The sequence below is a fragment of the Protopterus annectens genome, chromosome 6.part0 (genome assembly GCF_019279795.1).
Source record: "Protopterus annectens isolate FY-2018-M chromosome 6.part0, PAN1.0, whole genome shotgun sequence".
In the NCBI taxonomy this organism is placed as follows: Eukaryota; Metazoa; Chordata; order Ceratodontiformes; family Protopteridae; genus Protopterus; species Protopterus annectens.
Genome location: NC_056737.1, coordinates 735,071,670 through 735,096,103, shown reverse-complemented (window position 1 = coordinate 735,096,103; position 24,434 = coordinate 735,071,670). Strand labels below are relative to the sequence as shown.

The 24,434-nt window shown below is 44.2% G+C and overlaps 1 protein-coding gene across 1 annotated transcript in view; it reads right to left on the bottom strand.

Moving 5' to 3' along the window:
* Positions 1-24,434, bottom strand: part of KTN1 (kinectin 1) — a gene marked incomplete in the record, with an annotated part of 2,305,074 nt that overhangs the window by 781,753 nt on the left and 1,498,887 nt on the right. The window contains 1 exon segment of the mRNA XM_044074427.1: positions 2,137-2,223. Coding sequence (XP_043930362.1) covers positions 2,137-2,223 — 87 coding nt within the window.

The following is a 24,434-nucleotide window of genomic DNA, read 5'->3' as shown; positions in this document are numbered from 1 at the left end:
CTGACGAGGAACGTGGCAAATGAGATCTAGAGCAACTAGGAGAGGGGGCATTATGGGTAGGTCTTAGCTGAGAGTTTTTGGCTGGCGCAAGCTTGGAAACGGCCATATCGTCCTAATTGTAATGAATAAACAAAGATTTACAACATCAGATTCAATGTTTCAATATCTGAAAGAGTTTAGGACCCTAAAAGGGTCAAGTTTGGTCAAAATACATCTTTCTAGTTGGTGTCTTTACCCAAAATAGTAATCAGCATTTTTTTACTTCATTAAATTACTCTTATTCCACAACTGCAGTGGCAGTCTATTCCATCCCTCTGCCACACTATTCTGAAAAAAGTCATCCTTAATATTTGCATTACATCTATTTACAGTAAAAAAAATTCTTATCTATTCACTGCATTACCAAAGTCATGTTTAACGTAGACTGTAATATTTCGCCTTTGAAAATTTTATATAACCTAATAAATTCTTCTCTTTTAAATCTGTAAAGGACAGAAGTTTCAATATGGGCAACCTTTTTCCACATGATTCTGTCTTAAGGAGATGCATCACACAGGTTTATCATCTTTTGTACCCTTCCTAGGTTATCAGTATTTTCTGCTGTTAATATGCAGAAACTGCTCCCATATAGCATTGGGTGAATGTTAGATTTAAACAATGGTAAACAAATATTTTTCATTCCTAGACATTTATGGTCATTAAAATAGTCCATATAATGTCATAGAACTTAACAGTTGTCCTACTATTCACTTTGAAAGACACTGATATTGCGATCAGAATTTCAAGATCTCTATGTAAACATACCTAATCTGCATACTGCCGGATATCCAACAAAATATATAATTATGTTCCATTCCCTTGATAAAATGCAAGATACTAACAGCTTGGCTCCAACATCTATATAGCCTTTTTGTACTTTAAGTTAGCTGCATACTTCAGTTTCTTCTTCCTCTTAATCCAAAATAAAAACAACAGGGGCTTACCTTAAGGTTTTCCAAAAGGTCATAAAACAATTTTTGATATATAGAAATCACCATGAGCTGAATTTGCAAAATCTGTTATTCCACGGTAAATTAACAGTCCAGGTAGTATGTACTTCATAATGTGAAAAAGAATCTGAAGTAATACGTGAACCCAAGGTTTAAAACTGAACTTCACTGTAGCAGAACTGGAATGGTGTGGTATGGACATGATTTTCTTTGGGACAGCAGCTACACCTTCAAACTGACACGGGATCACCCCACCACCACCACCTGAAGAACAATGAATATCAAGAGTTCTTCTAGAAGTATATTCAAACTGCAACCAACAATCACTTCAAAGAACATAACTACAAAACCTAATGAAGCACCAATATACACACGCATGCACATACACAGAAATATAATCAAAATATATTGCAATACATTTCCAAAAAAAAAACAGACTCTGGTAGAGTTAATTCTAAGGCATTATGCAATGCAGATCTGAGTGTGTGAAAGAAGCCATCAGTGGTCCAAAAAAAATCTGATACAATGAAGGAACTAAAAGCACCTCAACCCACCTATCCTTACCACAAGAATTTTCTAGAGTCATCCACTGGTACTCAATGTAGTTTCAATCCCCCATCTCTAAATAAAGATGATACCAAGTCAAAGGATAAACAGACCAACTTTTTTTTTACTAAAAAATAATTTCAAAATTTAGCACAAGACATTTCAAAATTTAGCACATATTAAACTATGACACTGACTATAACAAAAATAAAATGCTAACAGATAGGCTTTCTGGATAGATGATTTTTATTTTAATCTTACCTAATCATCAGAATGTTAGACATTCAGAACAAAATAATCATATGTAGCATACACAAAGGTCAAGAAAGTAGCAGTGCCTTTCTAAAACTGCAGAAATGAAAGCCACAGCACAACTAGAATTCAAGCTAGCAGCAACTACATGATAGCAAAATAAAATAAAAGCATGCTTGCACACAAAATCAAGGTGAAAAAGGATGGAAAAAGCAACAGTGATCAGCCTAATGATGATTAGCTTAAGCTATCTATATTAAAATGCATTTAAAGTAAAAATGTTTGAATTTTACATAGCTGCAGATTGCAATCTAATGCGAACATTAATTTTAATGATTAATACTACAACCTTTGTGGTCTTGTGCACTTTGTCCTGCAGCATTTTTTCAGTGGATGCCAAAGCCTCCATTGCTTTCCAGTTTTTCTCTCGGAGCTCCTAATCATTTTTAGAAAGAAGCATTTCAGTTCAGCCAATACTAGACTTACTAAAAGTCTCAGTTAAAAATGAGTTGAATTAAATTTGACTGCATGCATTTAACTGCAGCTTGTTGTCTTCCCTCCTTTTTAAGGGAGGAAAAAATGATAAACTTAAAAATTATATTATAATAAAGCATGCATGATGTTCAAATTGTGAAATATAAATGCTGTCTAAAGCCAATCTTCATATAACACATGTAGGAAAACCGCAAGATAGAACGGACACAAGCTAAAGCAGAATATCAAATAAATGTTATGTATGTACTCCAACTCCAAATCTTGAACACTGCATCACCCAGAAGAGCCTTATTTTTTTATTTTTTTATCACCACACCAGCAAAGGAAAAACATCTGCAATCATCTTCTAGGCAAGTCCTTCTGGGCCACTTTCTTGCTACCTTCCCCTGGGAAATTTAAAATAAACTCTGAAAAGGAAGCGCATCCCATATTTTCCTTACTTCTAGCCTGTAGACACTATCAAGGTAGGATGAATCATAAAACCAACCAAACCTAAAAATTTTACACAAGATGATAGGGCCATTAGACTTGCTGGCAGAGATGTTTTTTAAATATGAAAGTACTTCTTTTTCTATTTTAAAGCTATCTTGACAAGCAGGTCCTTAGTCTGAGTGTTTCATTGTCATTTATACTAAGAAGAGAAGTGGATTTTTAAATGAGATCTTGTAGGATGGCTTTGCCGAAGTCAGCTCTGGTGTTGCATTTGATGTCAGGAAAAAAGTTATGTACCTACCATAACGTTCCATGTTAGTTGTCCTTCATCTCGCCTTCCTTCTTGCTGTTTGGGTTCGGAGCCGATCCTCTGCTCCGACTCGGCCTACTTCTATAGCTCGAGAGCTATTTACTGGCTCGAGGCTACCCCTTATCCCAGAATGCCCAGCGTCATCTACCCAGATCTCGTTTGTGATAGCGCACACTAGACATATAAAGTAACCAGTAACCTAAAAACTGATTTACCAAAATAAAAGATCAGAGTAAACTGTCATAGATTTACCTGGCATGTGAACCAAGAAAAAAGGAAATCAGCCAGTGAAACCACAGTGAACTCCTCTCAATCCTCCAGGAAGGGGGAAGGAGGGGGGACGCAAGAAGGAAGGCGAGATGGAGAACTTAACATGGAATGTTATGGTAGGTACATAACTTCTTTATGTTACGTTGTCCCATCTCGTCTTCGTTCTTGCTGTTTGGGACAGCGTCCCTAGCACCTAAAGACCCCGGGTGGCTCACTGGAAAGTACAGTTTTGTACCTACCATAAATGTAGATGTTCGAGTGCTCATACAACTGCAGTCATCACACTTGGGTTATCCTGCCGTCAGGCGGGTCCTCGGTCGGCCGAATTCCAAAGTCTAGATCCGGTGTCGGTTGTCGTCGCTTCTTCCCTGACGTCAGTGCGGCAGGGGTATAAAAGAGGCAGCCGACGCCATTTTCTTCAGTTTTTCTTGCCCCAGATGTCAGGTGCCCCCAGAAGGAAGGCAAAACATGATATTATGCAAACATGCAATGTAGATAAATCAAAACAGTAGTTGCAAGCAAATACACCATAAAGGAATACCCCAAATAAGTGGTATGATAAAGGTGTTTGTCATAAGCCCTGTCCTAAGAGGGGATGGAGGGAGGGCAACCTGGACTGCAGCTGTATGAGCACTCGGAACATCTACATTAATGGCAGGTACAAAACTGTACTATGTTCATCGTGCATACAGCTGCAGTCATCACACTTGGGTAGAATCCCAAAGCTAAGTAAGGGTGGTACGTACTAAGTGGAACTAGGAGGGGCTAGGATGCCCTGCAGGACTGCTGTGGCATAGCCCGCTCTAGATTTTGAGTATAGTGGAAGGTGGTAGTGTTTGGAGAAAGTGTGCACTGAACTCCAAGTAGCTGCTTCCAAAATGTCCTTGGTAGGGACCCCCCTGAGGAAATCTGCAGAGGTAGCTGTAGCCCTGGTGGAGTGGGATCTGATGTATACAGGCACTGATTTTCCATGAAATGAATAAGAAAGGCGTATGCAGTGGGCTATCCATTTTGAAATAGTCTGTTTGGAAATAGCCTTTCCTTGAGCACCTGTAGCATAGGACAGAAAGAGCTGCTCAGATTTCCTGAATGACTTTGTTCTGTCCAAGTAATAACGAAGTTGCCTGTGAATGTCCAAGGAATGTAGTAGCCTCTCTCCTTTGTTCTGTGGATTTGGATAAAAGGTAGGTAAATGAATAGTCTGATTCAAAGCTACACTGGATACTACCTTTGGCATGAAGGTAGGGTTGGTTCGTAAGGAAACCCTGTCCTGATGGAAAATGATGAATGGTTGCACAGCCATGAGGGCCTGTAGCTCCGAAACCCTGCGTGCTGAGGGAATAGCCAGAAGGAAGGCTGTTTTCCACGACAAGTAGTGTAGCTCTGATGAAGAAGCCGGCTCAAAGGGAGGCAGGGTCAGCTTTTCCAATATGAAGTTGAGGTCCCAAGCTGAGACTGGTGGTTTCCGTGGGGGGTTTATATTTTTTGCCCCTCTGAGGAACTGCCTTAATAGAGGATGTGAGAATAAAGGAGGATCTGTATTGTATTGTGCTGAAATGGCTGAAGCATGGATCTTGATGGAGGAGAAGGAAAGGCCACTGTTTAACATCTCCGCTAGGTACTGTAAAATTTGAGGTATATTTATTACCCAAGGATTCTGGCCCTTTTCTTGATTCCAGGAACAAAATAGTTTCCATTTGGCAGAGTAGGTTTTTCTAGTAGAGGGTCTCCTGGCCTCCAAGATGGCATCCTGCACCTCCTTGGAGAGGAGAGTCTGTTGGGAAATTAAGGTATTCTCCATGCAGCTAGATTTAAGGTTTTGAGCTGGCTGTGAAGGGTTTTGTAGTTGTGCTGGGACAACAGAAGAGGAACTAGAGGTAGGATCCATGGTGGTGAGTGTGACAGGCTCTTTAGGAGAGGATACCAGTGCTGTTGTGGCCAGTCTGGAGCAATGAGAATCATTTGTGGCCTCTCTGCTCTGGCTTTTAATAGAACTTTGGTCAGTAGAGGAAGAGGCGGTAAGGCATAGACTGTCAATGTTGTCCAATTGAAAGAGTGTGCGTCCACTTTCCAGGCCTGTGGATGATAGGTCCTTGAACAGAATTTTTCCAACTGGTAATTTCTGTGGGTAGCAAATAGATCCATGTCTGGCTGTCCCCATGCCTGAGTTATCTTTGAGAAGACTTGAGGATGCAACTTCCATTCGTGTGGGTCTGTCATATTTCTGCTTAAGTTGTCTGCCAGTGTGTTTTCCTTCCCTGGCAGGAATTGTGCCTGTAGCTGAATTTGTAATTCCAGTGCTGTGTTCCACAGGGTCATAGCTTGCCTGCACAGGGGGTATGAATGAGTCCCACCCTGTTTGTTTATGTACCACATGACTGTGGTGCTGTCTGTCCTTATTAATAGCTGGCCTGGATGCAGTAGGTCTTTGAAGGTCATAAGAGCATTTTGCACGGCTAGCATCTCCTTTTGGTTGATGTGTAGGTGCTTCTCTTTTTGGGACCATTTTCCCTGAATGCACTGATCTGCCATGTGTGCTCCCCAGGCGTAGTCTGAGGCGTCTGTTGTGATTATTTGAGTTGCTTGAGATAAACAGAAAGGGAGACCTGTGTTTCTTTGGCATGCTTGAGCCCACCACAAAAATTCCTTTAGAAGGCATGGAATGAGTGGTATAATTGTTTCCAAGCTGTGGCTGTGTTGACACCATAAGTTTTTTAGGTACCATTGCAGTTTCCTCATATGCAGCTTTGCACATGGTATTAGTAGGATGCAAGATGCCATGAACCCCAGAGCCTGCAGGACTTTCCTTGCAGTTAGTCTGGTTAAAGTTGCCATTTTGTTGAAGTATTGAGACAGTTGCCCTTGTTTGTCTGGCGTGAGGTAGGCCATCTGGGTTGTTGTATTTAAGCTGGCACCCAGGAAAATTATCTGTTGAGAAGGTATTAGTTTTGATTTATTTTTGTTCACTGTATATCCCAGGTAGTTTAACAGTTTTATTACAAACGCCAGATGCTGCAATAGAATGTCCTTGCTGTCCGCTTGGATCAGGCAGTCGTCCAGATATGGGTAGATTTGTATTCCTTGTTGTCTGCAGAAGGCAATTACTGATGCCAGGCATTTCGTAAACACTCTGGGCGCAGTAGATAAGCCAAAGGGCAATGCAGAGAATTTGTAATGGGTTGAACCTGCAAGAAATCTGAGGTATCTTCTGCAATCTTGTCTGATAGGGACATGCAGGTATGCCTCCTTGAGGTCCAACGTTACCAGCCAAGACTCCTTGCCCAGCATGGGAAGAAGCTGCTGTAATGTGAGCATCTTGAATTTTGGTACCTCTAGATATGTGTTTAGGATAGATAGGTCTAAGATGGGTCTCCAATCTTTGTCCTTCCTTGGTACCAGAAATAGTCTGGAATAAAAACCTTGACCTTGTTCTTTTGCAGGTACCTCTTGAATTGCTTTCATATCCATGAGAGCAGAAATTTGTCTTTGTGCCTCTGCCCATTGATTTTGTGGCAGGTTTGGCATGCCTCTCATTTTTGGAAGGGTGTGAAAGTGGAACCTGTAGCCTCTGTCTATAATATCCAGAATCCATTTGTCTTTTGTAACAATGTGCTAGTTTTTTTGAAAATAAGGCCAGTTTTCCGTCCAAAGGTGCTGCCATTATAGCTTTGTTTGGCAGGCATAGGGGGAAGTCATTGTGTCTGTTTTCTAAATGACTGTGGTCTATCTTCTCCACCTCTTGGGGTTGGTGCTTGCCACTGTCTAGTTCTGTAAGATCCTTGAGGTTGTCCTCTTACCCCTTGGGCATCTGTATTTGCCCCTTTGAGGTCTGTCCGTGGCTGGAAAGGACCAATTTTTTGAAGGCCAGTTTCTGCTGAAGCGTGGAGGTTGCACCTGCAAGAAATCTTTAACTGTTTGCATAGATTTCGCTTTTTCCTCCATTTTCTTTAGTACCTCCTCAGCTTTAACACCGAACAATACATCTTTTTGAAGTGGTGCATCTAATAACTTTGCTTTGACATGATCTGGTAAGGTTTGCTCTTTGAGCCAAGCATGTCTACGTATGACAGACCCCATGACAGCAGCTCTACATGAGGCCTCTAAAGCATCAAAACCACACTGCAAGGTATGTTTCCCCACTTGCTCTGCTCCATGCAACAAATCCTGCAACTCTTTCAAATCTGGTTGTTCTGTTTGCGTCATTTTGCTTTTCAGCTGGGATAACAAAAACTGTTGGTACTTTAACATATGAAATTGACAGTTTAATGCCTTCATGGTTAAAGTGGCAGATGTATACACCTTTTTCCCCCACCTTTCTAATGCTCTAGAATCTCTCTCTGAAGGCAAAGGGTTTTTAGCAGTAGAGGCCTTAATCCCCTTGGGACCCTGTGAAATTGTTTCTGGGTAAGCAGTATGGCTTTTATAAAGGAACTGGTGAGAATCAGGAACCCGGTAATACCGGTCTGGTTTAACAGGGGCTGGAGGTAAAGAGTCTGGATTAAGACTGGCTTCTGCGTACACATCATCCAAAATATCTAAAACAATAGGGATAGCCAAGGGCTTATGCTGGGGGAGCAGTAGAAATTCCCTGAGCCTTTTCTTGGAATCTGAGTAATCTTGGCCTTCCCAGTGGAAGTGCTCTCTCAATGTATGCAAGGTTTCCCCCAAAACAGTAGTCCTCGGGGGGGGGGGGGGGGAGACCGAGGGAATAGACTCCTCAGCATCAGAGTCTTCAAAAGGGGAATAGGCGTAATCCTGGTCCTCAGAATGGTCTGAGGTAATAAAAGCCTGGTCTGAGGAAGGGTAGTCTTCCTCCAATCTGGGTCTTTTGTCTGAGGGGGGTTGAGAACCCCTGATGAGAGTTATCAAATCCTCAGCCATTTTAAGCATCTGTTTTTTAGGCATGGGGCCTTGAGAGGAGGTCTGAGGACCCTGTTTTCTAGTTTTCATTGCAGCTTTAGATTTAGTGAAGGATTTAATAGAGAAGGTGGTAGGCCTGAAGATGCCTTCAGAAATGGCAGGCCTCACTAAATTTTCGGTTTCCCCACCAGGAGTGGCGTCGGTATCTGCAGTGGATATGGAGACCGAGGAACCTGCGACCTCGGGTACTGAAGTCACCGGTAAAATAGTTTCATCGGTAGTCAGGGGCTGCGTAGGTGCCTCGCTGAGAACCGGTGAACCGGTAGTCGGCCTAAGCGTGGTCTCAGTACTCGGTGCAGACCTCGGATGTCGGTCCTTGTCTCTGCGTCTTTTGCCTAAAACTGGCGTCTGTGTATCCGACGACATGATATAATTAAATTTTTTGCCAAAATAATGAAGGGCGAACTCCGCCCGGCACTTAATAGTGTGCTTGTTGAACCTAGCACAAAAACGGCAGGCCGAGACATCGTGGTCTGGGCCTAAGCAAGGTATACAGAAAGAGTGAAAATCCTTATGCAGTATTTGCTTCCCACAAGAAATGCAATTATTAACTTTGTCTGACATCGGTCTGAGGCAAGAAAAGTTTCCCCAACGGGGTACTTAGCTTTAAAGAAGACTTCGGCTGAAATACTGTTCGTAAATCTCAGGAGCTGGCCGACCGGCACTTGCGAACTGCTTCTGCTTCGGGCACCGCGCGGCAAGAAAGACTGAAGAAAATGGCGTCGGCTGCCTCTTTTATACCCCTGCCGCACTGACATCAGGGAAGAAGCGACGACAACCGACGCCGGACCTAGACTTTGGAATTCGGCCGACCGAGGACTCGCCTGATGGCAGGATAACCCAAGTGTGATGACTGCAGCTGTATGCACGATGAACATAAGACTCTTCAGAACAGTGGAACCAAAGGAAGCCCTGCTCCGGGAGACTACATCCACTCTGTAATGAGAGATAAAGGTGTGAGGGTTTGCCCAAGTGGCAGCTGCACAAATTGATGTGATATGGGCAATTTAGACTGAAAGGCTACAGAAGTGGCTAATGCTCTAGTGGAATGACCTTTCGGTTTTGCTGGTAGATGTTTATGTCTTAAATGATAAATAAAGGCAATGGTGTCAGATAACCATTTGGATAAGGTCACCTTAGAAACTGGAAGGCCTTGCTTATTGTGAGCATAGGAGAGAAATAATTGGTCTGACTTTTTCAGCTCTTTGGTCCTATGGAGGTAAGAGCATAATTGTCTGTGCACATCCAGTTGGTGAAAACTGTATTCTGCCTTGTTGCTATGATTGGGAAAGAAGACGGGGAGATCAATGGATTGATTTAAATTGTTTTCTGAACAGACTTTTAGTAAGAAGGATGGGTTGGTTCTCAGAGAAACTCTATCTTTGTGAAACACCATATATGGAGGACAAACACAGAGTGCTTGGAGTTCCGAAACATGTCTAGCTGAGGTAATAGCAACCAGAAAAAGTGTTTTCCAAGAAAGAAATTTTAAGGAACATGAAGCTGCTGGTTCAAAGGGAGGCAAAATCAAAGACGTCAAAACTAAATTGAGATCCCAAGGAGGAGGTGGATCCCTCACTGGGGGTCTAAGAAGAGATGTTCCTCTCATGAAGGCTTTGCAGAGGTTATGAGACATTATGCTAAAATTAAGAATTCCAATATGAAAATTAGATATGGCAGCCAGTAGCACTCTGATGGTAGCAGCAGCCGCACCCGACTGAAAAAGCTCTGCTGGAAATTCTAGAATTTGATGGACTGGGGCTGAAAAGGGATCTAAGTTTCTAGATTCTGCCCAGTAAGAACATCTTTTCCATTTGCTAGCATAAGTCTTTTGTGTAGTTGACTTATGGGAGGAAACAATAACAACACAAACTGCTGGGGAGATACTTGGAAGCCTCGCTAAGATAGGAAGTGGAGAAACCAAGCTGTGAACTTGAGTCTCTGAAGGGATTGGTGTAACCCACTTGACTGATGAATCAACAGACCTGGTACTGGGTCCAGAATCCAAGGCTGGCCTAGAAGGTGGAAGTGCAGGAACGGAAACCATATCTGTCGAGGCCAATGGGGGCAATGAGGATCATTTTGCAACCCAACGATTTTGCTTTCTGTATGAGTCTTGGAATTAGGAGAAAAGGAGGAAATGCATAAAGGAGTCCCTGAGGCCAATCGTGGACTAGAGCGTCCCTGGGAGTTTGACCTGGAGGAGGAAGCAGGGAGAAGTAGCTGCTTTATTTGTTGTTGAGGGGGGTGGCAAATAGATCGCAGAAAGGCTGGCCCCATTTGCGGAAGATGAGGTCCGCAACTTCCTGACTCAGAGACCACTCGTGAGGCATGAGGATAGCCCTGCTGATCCTGTCCACTATTACGTTGGATTTCGCAGGGATGTACGTTGCTGTCAGAAAACGTTGGGAGGAAATTGCCCCATTGCCATAGCCCGAGGGCTTCTTGACACACGGGGTAGGACCTGGTCCCACCCTGCCTGTTGATGTACCACAGAACTGACATGTTGTCTGTTTGGATCACAATAGTCCTGGAAAGGAGAGTGTCCTGAAGAGCTTGCAATGCTAGGAGCACCGCTCTCATCTCTGGGACATTGATATGCAGATGGTACTCATGATGTTGCCACATGCCTTGGACTGTCCTGCCTAGATAATGCCTCCCCCCACCCCCCACCCTATCAGGGAGGTGTCCGTGGTCACTGTGGCTACCGGAGGGGCTTGAATGAAAGGTCTGCCCTGAGTCACAAGTGGGGAGACCATCCACCGAGAGAGGTGTCTTTTGCATGTTTCTGTAATCAGGATCATGTGAGACATGGGTAGTTCCTGGAAGGACCACTGTGTGAAGAGAAGCCACTGAAGGATTTTCATGTGGTAAATCGATAATGGTACAAGAAGAATGGCAGCTGCCATGGAGCCTAGAGCTTGCAGGACATGTCTGACTTGGATCTTTCTGCTCTGCATTAGAAATGACATTTGTTGGCAAAGAGAGAAAACTCTTTCCTGAGGTAACCTTGCAAACATCTGTTTTGTGTTTAATTCTGCTCCTATATATGTAACAGACTGACAGGGCAACAAGGCAGATTTTTCGAAATTTACTGTAATGCCTAGTTGGATGCAGGTTGATATTGTATAATCCCGTGCTCTAAGAGTTGATGCCTGGTGGCAGCAGTTAGAAGCCAGTCGTCTACATAGGGAAACACCTGGAATCCTTGAAGTCTCAGGTGAGCCGGGACTACTGCCATACATTTAGTGAACACCCTGGGGGCTGTGGTGAGACCAAAGGGCAGAGCTCTGAAATGGTAATGACTGGCCCCTACCCGGAAGCGAAGAAATCTCCTGCAGCGTCTGTCCATTTTGATATGGTAGTACACATCCTGAAGATCTATGAAGCACATACAATTGTCCTGACCCAGAAAAGGGAGAATGGACTGCAGTGTTACCATCCAGAACATTTCTTCTTGTACAGATTTGTTCAATCTGCTGAGATCCAGTATTGGTCTCCAGTCCCCTGTTTTTTTTGGTACTAAAGAATCTTGAGTAAGTTCTGGATCCTAGTTTGTCTGTGGGGACTTCCTGAATAGCTCTCTCTTCTAGCATTTTTGAGACTTGAATAACCGTTTGATCCCTTAGATTGGGTGGGACATCTGGGATGGACTTTTTTGACTCAAGGGGGTTGATGGAAGGGGATTTTGCAACATCCGGATATGATAGATAGTACCCATTTATCTCTTGTTATATTTTACCAGGCTTTTGGGTACAGGGAAAGTCTTCCCCCGACTGCCTCCAGAAGTGAGCAGTCGGGCAACCAGTCAGGGATGCTGGAAGGGTTTTGGCAGACAAAGTTTCTCTGTCATCCTGATTTTGTGGTCCCCCTCTGCCACGAAGGCGGCGTCTGCCATTGTTGTTTCCCCCTCTGCCCCTGGGGGAAAAATCATGCGTGTCAGGCAAGGGTCCTTGGGATTTTCAAAACCACATCTTCCCACCCCCCTCTGACCTTTGGGATAAGGTTTGTTAGGAGTAGAAAAACGGACTCCGACGGCAGTGAGAGTCTTGCTTTCCTGCTCACACCTGTTAAGCGTGTCTTTCACCTGAGGCCCAAAAAGCGAGGAGCTTTCAAAGTGAGTATTTGTGAATGACACTCGAAAGGGTTCCACAAATTGACACAGCCACAACCAAGCATGTCTCCTGAGAGCCACTCCTGTACCTGCGGCTCTGCTCGCTCCATCGGCTGCATAGGAAATCAGCCTTATAGAGGAGTTGACTATTGAATTAACAGTCGCAAGCTGGGAAGCTATTTTGGCTGATGCTCCCTCAGCTGTAGGATCTTGTAGAGTATCTCTAAGCTCTTTTAGGAAATCCCTTTGAAGTCGTGTAAAATGAGAGCGATAATTCAGGGACCACATGGAGAAGGTCACTGTGGAAAACATTTGCTTCCTTTATCTGTCCATCGTCCTAGACTCTTTGTTTTGTGGATGGATAGACGAAGAAGTTTCTGCTAACTCTTTCTTGGTGGCTGCTGCTACCACCATGGCATCAACTGGCACACCTTTAGTGATAAATTGTTTGTCCTAGGGAGCTGTTATGAATTTATTTGGTCTCCTTGGAGTAGGTTCCACAGAATCTGGAGCTGACCAAGCCTTTCGAGCCACTACAGACATGAGTGGATCAAAAGGTGGAGACACCCAGGAGATGGAGGGTCGGGAACCGAATGCCTCCAGGTATACAGACTCGTCCTCGGTAGGGACTAGGGAAGACCAGCCACCCCTCTGCCTAAACATTTCAAGGATGTCCGAAAAGGAAACATCTTCTGAAGGGGACCCTTCGGATTTATCCAGGTCTGTATCTGAGGTGACAGACTCAGGGGAGTCTAGGTGCTTCCTCTTGCACTTCTTCCGGGGAGGCTCCTCTGAGTGATCAGGGGAGGCCTTGGAAGAAGAGGGATCACCCAATGGGGTGTCCTGGGCCAGAGGAGGAGCAGAAGTTGGCACAGGTACCATGAGGGATGGAGCCGATGGGGCTGATAGTAGGGCTGTTTCAGGGAAAGTACAGTTTTGTACCTACCATAAATGTAGATGTTCGAGGATCCACATTGCTGCAGTCCTAACAATTGGGTAGTCCGCTGTCCAGTCGGCCCGAATACCAAAGTATATGGCTGACGTCGGTCACGGCGCATTAGACTGACGTCAGTACGTCAGGGTACTAATGCGCATGACCGACGTCATATCCTCAGTCTTTTCTTGCCCCAGATGTCAGAAGACCCTAAAAAGACAAGGCCAAAACCAAAACACACCAAACATACCTGCACCAAAAATATATACAATATATACAAAGGTACCAGAATATAATCTCACCTACACAACCACCCCTAAACACAGAGGGGAAGGAGGGAGGGTAAATTGGACTGCAGCAATGTGGATCCTCGAACATCTACATTTATGGTAGGTACAAAACTGTACTATGTTCTTCATTCCACATTGCTGCAGTCCTAACAATTGGGTAGAATCCCAAAGCAGAGGTAAGGGAGGCTGGCAAATCATAAGGAAGCAGGAGCTGATAACATGCCTTGCAAAATAGCTGTGGCAAAACCAGCCCTAGACTTAGAGTAGAGAGGAAGGTGGTAATGCTTAGAGAAAGTATGCACTGAACTCCAAGTAGCTGCCTCCAAAATATCCTTAGTTGCCACCCCTTAGAAATGCTGTTGAAGTGGCAGTAGCCCTAGTGGAATGAGGCCTAATCCCAGCTGGAATCTCTTTGCCATGATGGGAATAACAAAATGCAATGCAAAACCCAATCCACCTAGAAATAGTTTGTTTTGACACAGGCTTGCCCTCTTGAACTCAAAGCAAAAGAAACAAACAACTGCTGAGACTGCCTAAAATCCTTAGTCCTGCTTAAATAATAACGCAATTGCCTGTGTACATCTAAAGTGTGCAAAATCTTTTCCCCTTTATTTTGGGGATCTGCATAGAAAGTAGGCAAATGAATAGTTTGGTTTAAAGCCACACTAGAAACCACCTTAGGCATAAAGGAAGGATTAGTACGTAATGATACCCTATCCTTATGAAAAATCAAAAAAGGCTCAACCGCCATAAGGGAATGTAACTCAGAAACCCTTCTTGCAGAAGTAATGGCCAACAAAAAAGCAGTCTTCCATGACAAGTATTTCAGTTCAGCAGTAGCCGCAGGCTCAAAGGTTGTAGAGTAAGTTTCTCCAACACAAAATTGAGATCCCAAGCAGGAGTAGGAGCTCTACGTGGGGGTCTTATATTCTTTGCCCCTCTAAGAAATTGCTTGAACAAAGGATGTGAAAACAATGGTGGGTCACAATCATAGTGAGCTGATATTGCTGCAGCATGAATCTTAATGGAAGAGAAAGACAAACCTTTGTCCAATAACTCAGTAAGATATTGAAGAGCCACACTCAAATTAGGCTCAGAAATCTCCAAATTGTTTGCTGCACTCCAAAACAAAAATCTCTTCCATTTTTCTGCGTACACTTTCCTTGTACTAGGTCTCCTGGCTTCCATAATCACATTTAAAACTTGCTGAGGAAGTTGAGACCTGCTGCCGTTCAAAACAGAATATGCCAGGCTGTTAGATGAAGAGTTTGAAGCTTGACATTGAGCAGATGACCGTCCCTCTGAGACAATAGGTGTGGAATCAAGGGTAAAGGCCATGGAGGCTTCCTTACCAGACTCCTCAGTAATGGGTACCAGTGCTGCCGAGGCCAATCTGGAGCTATTAAAATCATCCTTGGCTTGTCTTGTCTGACCTTTAGAAGCACCTTTGGGAGAAGAGGCAGAGGTGGAAAAGCATACACATGAAGATTTTTCCAACTGAAAGAAAGAGCATCCACTTTCCAAGCTGTGTGATGAAATTCCTTCGTGCAAAACTTTGGCAGCTGGTGGTTTAGTGGAGAAGCGAACAGATCTATGTCTGGAGTTCCCCATGACACTGTCAATGTTTGAAATACATGAAGATCCAGTTTCCACTCGTGGGGATCCATGATTTGTCTGCTTAACACATCTGCTAAGGAGTTCTGTGCTCCCGGCAGAAACCTTGCCTGAAGAGTTAGTTGCAAGCTGAGCGCAGTCTCCCATAAAATCATTGCTTGCCTGCACAATGGGTAAGAATGTGTTCCCCCTTGTTTGTTGATGTACCACATGACAGTTGTGTTGTCTGTTAGAATCAACACCTGCCCTGGAAGAAGTAACTCCTTGAAAGCCATTAATGCAAACTGGACTGCTAACATCTCTTTCATGTTGATATGTAGATGCTGTAGTCTGGTAGGCCACTTGTCTTGTATCCACTTTCCATCTAGATGAGCTCCCCAAGCAATGTCTGAGGCATCTGTCGTTAGAATCTGACTTGCCTCTGGCCGGGTCACAGAGAGTCCCTTGTTTAGGTGACATTCCTGAGCCCACCACAAAAATTCCTTTTGAATGCAAGGTATTATTTGAATGACAGTGTCCAAATCCTGGCAGTGCTGTGTCCATAGATTTTTGAGATACCATTGTAGCTTCCTCATATGCAGTTTGGCATTGGGAAGCACCAGAATACAAGATGCCATGAACCCTAAGGCTTGAAGGACTGTCCTTGCAGTCAGCCCAGACTGAAGAGATAATTGATGGAAGTAACTGGAAAGATTCTTTTGTTTGTCCGGGGTTAGAAAGGCCATCTGGGCTGCTGTATTCAGTCTCACACCCAGAAAGCACATGTCTTGAGAGGGTACTAGACTGGACTTTATTTCGTTCACAGAATACCCTAGGCATCTTAGCACTGCTATGACATATTCCAAATGCTGTAGAAGGTCTTCCTTTTCTTGAGCCAGAATCAGGCAGTCGTCCAAGTAAGGATAGATTTGAATTCCTTTTAGCCTGAAGTAAGCTATCACTGGAGCCAGAACCTTTGTGAATACTCAGGGCGCAGTAGATAAGCCAAAGGGCAATGCAGAGAACTGATAATGAGAATCTCCAGTTCGAAAACGCAGATACTTTCTGCAATTTAGTCTTATAGGCACATGAAGGTAAGCTTCCTTGAGATCTAAAGTTACCATCCAGTGATCTTTGCCCAGTAGAGGTAAAAGCTGTTGTAACGTCAACATTTTGAACTTTGGAATGTCCAGATAAGTGTTGAGGATAGATAAATCCAAAATTGGTCTCCACGTGTTCCCCTTCTTTGGTACTAGGAACAGGCGAGAATAAAATCCTAGGCCCCTTTCTGGCACAGGAACTGACTGAATGGCTCCTATTTGGAGTAACAGAGAAATTTGGTTGCGAGCCTCTGTTCTTTGTAGAGGAGGAATGTCTGGCATGCCTTTGAAAGGAGGCAAGGTATGGAAATAAAACCTGTAACCGTGGTGAATGATATCCAGAACCCATTTGTCTTGGGTAATTAAATCCCAATTTTCTTTGAAAAGAGACAGCCTTCCTCCCAAAGGTGCTGCCAGGCAAGAACGTACTGGCAGCTGAAAAGGCAGGTCATTGGGTCTGCTTATGAAAGGACTGACCCCTGCCCTCACCAGAAGTCTGAGCAGGGGAACTCCCTGTCCTAGGCCTAAAAGTACCCTGAGCTCTGCCCCTACCACGTCTAGACCTACCCCTAGACTGGGAATCATAGGCAGGATAAGTCCATCCCTTAGCAGGCCAATTTCTACTAAACTTCGGAGGCTGCACCTGCAAAAAATCTTTAACAGTTTGCATAGACTTAGCCTTGTCCTCCATTTTCTTCAAAACTGCTTCCACAGGCGAACCAAACAACACATCAGACTGTAAAGGAGCATCCAAAATCCTTGTCTTAACATGCTCAGCTAAATTCTGATCTCTCAGCCAGGCGTGCCTACGAAGAACAGAACCAGTGGCAGCCACCCTGGAGGAGGCCTGCACAGCATCAAAACCACACTGCAAGGAATGTTTACCCACCCGTTCAGACACATGAACTAAATCTTGCAACTCTTTACACTCAATACCTTCAGCCAGAGCATCCACCTTAGATTTCAACTGTGAAAGAAGATAATTCTGATATTTTAACATGTGAAACTGACAATTCAACGCCCTCATGGCTAAAGTGGAAGAAGTATACACTTTCTTTCCCCATCTATCCAAAGCCATTGCCTCTTTATCAGGAGGGACAGGATTTTGAACAACTGAGGCCTTCACACCTTTAGGCCCCTGAGAGACAGTTTCTGGGTCTGCCCTAGGACTCTTAAAAAGATACTTATGAGCTTCAGGCACCCTATAATACCTATCCGGTTTAACTGGGGCAGGAGGCAAAGAATCAGGATTCAGGGAAGCCTCTGCAAACACATCTTCCACCACATTCAAAACAGGAGGTATAGCTAAAGGCCTATGCTGGGGTAAAAACAAGAATTCCCTAAGCCTTTTCCTGGAATCAGAGAAATCTTGACCTTCCCATTTAAAATGCTCCCTCATGGAATGCAGAGTCTCTGAAAATGAAAAATCCTCAGGAGGAGAAGCAGAAGGAGTAGAGTCATCCACATCAGAATCAGAATAAGGAGGGTACTCCTGCAAGTCTTCAGCCGAAGACTCCGAAGCCTCCGAGCATTGCTCAAAACTCTCAAACTCAGGTTCCACCCTAGGCCTCTTATCAGGAGGGGGCATAGAACCCTAATCATAGTAATCAAATCCTCTGCCATTTTAAGCATATGTTTCTTAGGCAAAGATCCTGAAGCACTAGGAGAAACCCCCACAGAAGCTAAACTTGGCCTGCCCCTCAAAGAAGCCTTGGAAACTGAAGGGAGGCTCTAACCACCTTAGGAAGAGAGGGAAGAACAGCCACCTGAGAAGCCCCTCAGCCTGGCCTACTTCCTGAGAGGATACATCCTGTAACAGTAAAGTCTCTCCTGAGACTCCAAAGAGACACCTGGCAAAACCTCCGCCTCCACTGAGCCTTCCAAGGAACCGGCGTCTGGGACTGTCGGTTCCTCCACCCTAGGCTTTGCTGCTTTATCTTTGCGTTTTTAGCGAAGCGGCGCCGGAGCATCCGACGGCATTTTATAGTTACAACGCTTCCCAAACACTAACCTGGCACAGTCTAACCTTCTCTTAATAGTGCGTTTGTTAAATCTAGCACAAGAGCGGCATCCAACAACGTCGTGCTCAGGCCCTAAACAAGGTATACACAAAGTATGGTAATCCCTATGAGGTATCTGTTTCCCACAAGAAATACAGTTATTCACTTTTTCTGACATCCGGTTAAATACTGAGGCAAGAAAAACCAAAATATTCCCCAACGGGGTACTTAGCCAACTTTGATTCGGTCTGAAACTCTGACTTCAGAAACTTTCAGAACGCCAACCTGCACTCGCAAAATTGCTTCTGCATCGGACCATGCGGCAAAAAAGACTGAGGATATGACGTCGGTCATGCGCATTAGTACCCTGACATACTGACGTCAGTCTAATGCGCCGTGACCGACGTCAGCCATATACTTTGGTATTCGGGCCGACTGGACAGTGGACTACCCAATTGTTAGGACTGCAGCAATGTGGAATGAAGAACATCAGCACACTCCACATGACCTCGAAGACGTCCCGATCCCGAGGCAAAGAAAGCTCCGGCTCTGAAGAGACAGGAGTCCTTCTCCACATCGAGGGTGACAGCTCCGAGGCCGATGTGGGAGCAGAGCTCATCTGCACCAAAGCTCCGAGAGGGAGAGTGGGGTCAACAAGGGTCCGATGCCACTTCCCCCCTCGGAGCAGACGAGAGCGCGTCGGTCCCTAGATCCCTCAATGGACGGAACAATCAAGGTGATCGGAGCCAATGTCGGAACCGAAGAGGAGGTGATCGGCATGGTCAGTTCTACTATCAGCGTGTCCATTGTCTCCGGCTCCGAACTAAGTGTAGACAGAGGAAGAATGGAGATAGAGGCGCATGGAGCCGCAACCTGCTGAGGTGGGCTGGAAAGTAATTTAGCAAGGGCCTGTGACTTAAGCAACCTGACTACTCTCTCCACATCCTGATCCAATAACCTAGGGGATCGAGAGGAGTGGGATGAACAGCGATGACTGCATTCACTTCCTAGTAAGGGTGACTGTGGCACCGAGCGGATCGGCTCCAATGAAGAGACCTTGCTCGCTTGTGGCTCCGAGACGGCTCTGAGGAAGCAGTTGGAGCAGAGGGAGATGATGTCTTGTCGATGCTAGTCGGCACCGACAAACTTGGTTGCTCAAGCCCAAGAGTCGGTTCCAAAGATGGAGCCGACGGCTTGACAGACTTAGAGGATTTCACTGGCTGAGAATGTTTAGCCGGGGAATCCTGTGGTTTTTAATAAACCTCAAAGAATTAATTTGCTTTTGCGCTCCTGCAGGACCCTTAGACTAAATGCATGACAGATGGAGCAGGAGTCCTGCAGGTACACAGCCCCTAAACAATAAACACAGCTAGTATGCCCATCTGTCACAGGCATTTTCTGACAGCATGAGTCACACTTTTTGAAGCCAGAAACTTTGGCCTCTTTTAGACATCTTTAACAACTAAACTAAGAAAAAAAACGGTCTTTTTTTTTTTTTTTTTGTTAGAATTAAAGAACAAGAAAGGAGAGCCTCTAACTTAAACAGCTGCCCTAAGGGGGGAGGGAGAACTCTAATTTAAATGAGTTCAAGGGAAACAGAAAGGCCTGCAAGTATGGAGCGACGACCAACAAAGCTACAACACACAAGAAAAGGCGATAAGGGGATAAAGTACTATATAGACAAAAACTTGTTAAATTTTGAAGAACAATTATAATAATAGAAAAGACTATACTAACCCTGAGCCAGTAACGAAGCAACCTCGCAGCTGAAGCAGCAAACGAGATCTGGGTAGCTGATGCTGGGCATTCTGGGATAAGGGTTAGCCTCGAGCCAGTAAATAGCTCTCGAGCTACAGAAGTAGGCCGAGTTGGAGCCGAGGATCGGCTCCGAACCCAAACAGCAAGAACGAAGGCGAGATGCGACAACATATCATAACATACAAAGCAAACACTCATGGGAACCATAAGATGCCTAGCCACATACACTTTTAAAAGCAAGCAAGTATAAAGTTCTTGCCACCTTTTTCAAATACTTAATGCTCACCTCCCAAATCAAGCAGAGCTGTACATAACCCTAGTGTAAATTTCTGTTTACCCATCCAGTGATCAACACTAGCCTTCAAGGTATCCAAAGTAGTACTTTGCTTGATCTGTAGTGGTAAGTTACTCCATAGGCTAGGAATACATTGAGTTGGTAACCTTTCCCTTCAGTAGGTCTTGTTTGCTGGTGTAGATTTAGGTCCTTTGCAGGTATCTGTAGAGCCACTGGTTTTGCCAAGAAATAGGTTGTCACAAGACAGAGTCCTTTCATGGCGCTAAAAGTAAGACACAGGTACCTCTCAGCAATATATAGACTACAGAGTTATGCTACTTTATTGAGGTAGTTGAATGATTTAAATCCCTTAATTTTTTTGGTTAAAAACCTTTGAGGCCTTTCCACTTGAGCAATATGCTTGGATTTGTACAGAGAAAAAGGTGCACTGCATTCAATGCCAGGTAAGATAAGGGGAGAGTACAGTGGCAATATGACTTCTTTGGATCTTGAAGCTATTCTGGGCCAGATAAAAAGGATTTCCTGACTGTGGTGGAAACATAAAGATTAAATAAGAGTTATCACCATAAGTACCTAGGTTTCTCATGACTGCATATGTCAAAAGAGGAGTACCATTTATAACACATGAGGTGGGAGCAACCTTTTGCCAAATGTTACTCTGCTGCACTTTTGTTCACTTAGTTTGAGACCATTTTTGATTCACCATATACGTGTACATTCCAGCCCCTGCTGGAAGTTTTTTTTTTAAAATCAGTTGATGATGGATAACAGTGCCCAGTTTGTAGTTAAACTTCTGGTACATTTGCTTAGAAGCCTGCAAAATAAATGCCAAACAGGAGAGAGCCCAAAACCGATCCCTGCGGCACCCCACTAGTTACAATTTTACATTCAAAAAGGGAACCGGTACCTTTGACAGGTTGGGATCTGTTGGACAGCCAATTTGCAAACCAGCAGACAATGTACAGATTGGCATTAAGCTTGTCTAATTTTTCAATAATACCAGCATGGGGAATAGTATCAAAAAGCCTTGGTCAGGCCAAGATAAGCAGTGGCCGCAAAATGACCACCATCCATAGCCCCAGTAACTTTTTCAAAGAAGCTTACTAGGTTCAAAAGACAGGACTTGCCCTTCACAAAAGCAAACTGCAAACTGTTAAGAAACTTAACTGATCAAGATCCCAATGTCTGCATAAATTACGACAGGTTCCACGGCTTTGCAAATAAGGCTGGTGATGCTGACTGCTATAATTACCTGGGTCTGTACTGGAGTTACACGGGCTGTTCTTCAGGCACCAGCTATAAATTTTTATCGACAGGCTGAGAATGAACAGTTTAAGTACAGACTCAGATAGTGAATACTTGGAAATGGTGAAAATTTTGAAGCAAGGCATGGAAGTTTTATTTTTAGCCTTTGATAGGGATTCAAAGACATGTTCTAAGGTGATTTCAGGGGAAATTAAGTTTTCAGGGATGTTGTGGCCAATAATGTGGGTAGGAGGGGTAAAGTTAGGGCTAAATTTCTCTGGTAATATATTATTTATATCCTTTGGCTCAGACTGTGTTATGATACCATGAGAAACCCAGTGCAATGATGACATTCCTTAACTTTCTGATAACTGAAGAAAGACTTGTAGTTTCCTTTGGAATCTGTAACAACCTTAAGCTCATACTCTGTTTTACATTATCTTATAGGGGATTTAGGTTCCTTGCTGGCATGTTTCAGTGCAGTCGAAGTACCGAGATGGGAATTTCTTGCACTTTTCACTAGCTTCCTTCTTTTGTTGCACTGTTTATTAATTCAGGAGTTCTACCAGAGATATTTATTCCTGAATTTACCATTAAATTTATGGCGGATGGGTACTGACTTTTCAATGCAACTCTTCTAGTACTAGTAATATAAAAGTGAATTTCGCTGGGTCCATTTGCAAGGGATTGCTGCGAACTTTGCATAGGTCTTCTACAAGCAGGATTACCTTGGAGAAGTCCTTAAAAATGGTCTAAAGCTGGTGGTGAGGCATCACTAGTCTTGACAGAGAAAATTACTAAATTGCGGTCAGATTTAACCAGAGATGAAGAGATGCAGTGTGGACTGTAGGCAGGAACAAAGCTGTTAAAGACCAAGTCAAAGATATTAGGAAAGTACAGTTTTGTACCTACCATAAATGTAGATGTTCGAGTGCTCATACAGCTGCAGTCATAACAGATGGGTTATCCTGCCGTCAGGCGGGTCCTCGGTTGGCCGAATTCCAAAGTCTAGGTCCGGCGTCGGTTGTCGTCGCTTCTTCCCTGACGTCAGTGTGGCAGGGGTATAAAAGAGGCAGCCGACACCATTTTCTTCAGTTTTTCTTGCCCCAGATGTCAGGTGCCCCCATAAGGAAGGCAAACATAATGTTATGCAAAGATGCAATGTTGATAAATCAAAAACAGTAGTTGCAAGCAAATACACCATAAAACAATACCCCAAAAAGGTTATATGAAAAGTGTTTGTCATAAGCCTGTCCTAAGAGGGGATGGAGGGAGGGAAACTTGGACTGCAGCTGTATGAGCACTCGAACATCTACATTTATGGTAGGTACAAAACTGTACTATGTTCATCGTGCATACAGCTGCAGTCATACCAGATAGGTAGAATCCCAAAGCTAAGTAAGGGTGGTAGGCACTAAGTGGAACTAGGAGGAGCTAGGATGCCCTGCAGGACTGCTGTGGCAAAGCCCGCTCTAGATTTTGAGTATAGTGGGAGGTGATAGTGCTTGGAGAAAGTGTGCACTGAACTCCAGGTGGCTGCTTCCAAAATGTCCTTGGTAGGGACCCCCCCCTGAGGAAGGCTGCAGAGGTAGCTGTGGCTCTGGTGGAGTGGGATCTGATGCATGCAGGCACAGTTTTTCCATGAAATGAGTAACAAAAGCGTATGCAGTGGGCTATCCATTTTGAAATCGTCTGTTTGGAAATAGCCTTTCCTTGAGCATCTGCAGCATAGGACACAAAGAGTTGCTCAGATTTCCTGAATGGCTTTGTTCTGTCCAAATAGTAATGAAGTTGCCTGTGAATGTCCAAGGAATGTAGTAGTTTTTCTCCTTTGTTTTGTGGATTAGGATAAAAGGTAGGTAAGTGGATAGTCTGATTCAAAGCTACACTGGATACTACCTTTGGCATAAAGGTAGGGTTGGTTCGTAAGGAAACTCTGTCCTGATGGAAAATGATGAATGGTTGCACAGCCATGAGGGCCTGTAGCTCTGAAACCCTGCGTGCTGAGGTGATAGCCAGAAGAAAGGCTGTTTTCCATGACAAGTACTGTAACTCTGTTGAAGAAGCTGGCTCGAAGGGAGGAAGGGTCAGCTTTTCCAATATGAAGTTGAGGTCCCAAGCAGGGACTGGTGGTTTCCTTGGGGGTTTTATATTCTTTGCCCCTCTGAGGAACTGCCTTAAGACAGGATGAGAGAATAAAGGAGGATCTGTGTTGTATTGTGCAGAAATGGCTGAAGCGTGGATCTTGATGGAGAAGGAAAGTCCATTGTTTAACATCTCAGCTAGGTACTGTAAAATTTGAGGTATATTTATTACCCAAGGATTCTGTCCCTTTTCTTGATTCCAGGCACAAAATAGTTTCCATTTGGCGGAGTAGGCCTTTCGAGTAGAAGGTCTTCTGGCCTCCAAGATGACGTCCTGCACCTCCTTGGAGAGGAGAAACTGTTGGGAAATCAAGGAATTCTCCATGCAGCTAGATTTAGAGTTTTGAGATGGCTGTGAAGAGTTTTGTAGTTGTGCTGGGACAACAGAAGAGGGACTAGAGGTAGGGTCCATGGTGGGGAATGTGTCAGGCTCTTCAGGAGCGGATACCAGTGTTGTCTTGGCCAGTCTGGAGCAATGAGAATCATTTTCGGCCTCTCTGCTCTGGCTTTTAATAGAACTTTGGGCAGCAGAGGAAGAGGCGGGAAGGCATAGACTGTCAATGTTGCCCAATTGAAGGAAAGTGCGTCCACTTTCCAGGCCTGTGGATGATAGGTCCTTGAACAAAATTTTTTCAACTGGCAATTTCTGTGGGTAGCAAAGAGATCTATGTCTGGCTGTCCCCATGCCCGAGTTATCTTTGAGAAGACTTGAGGATGCAACTTCCATTTGTGTGGATCTGTCATATT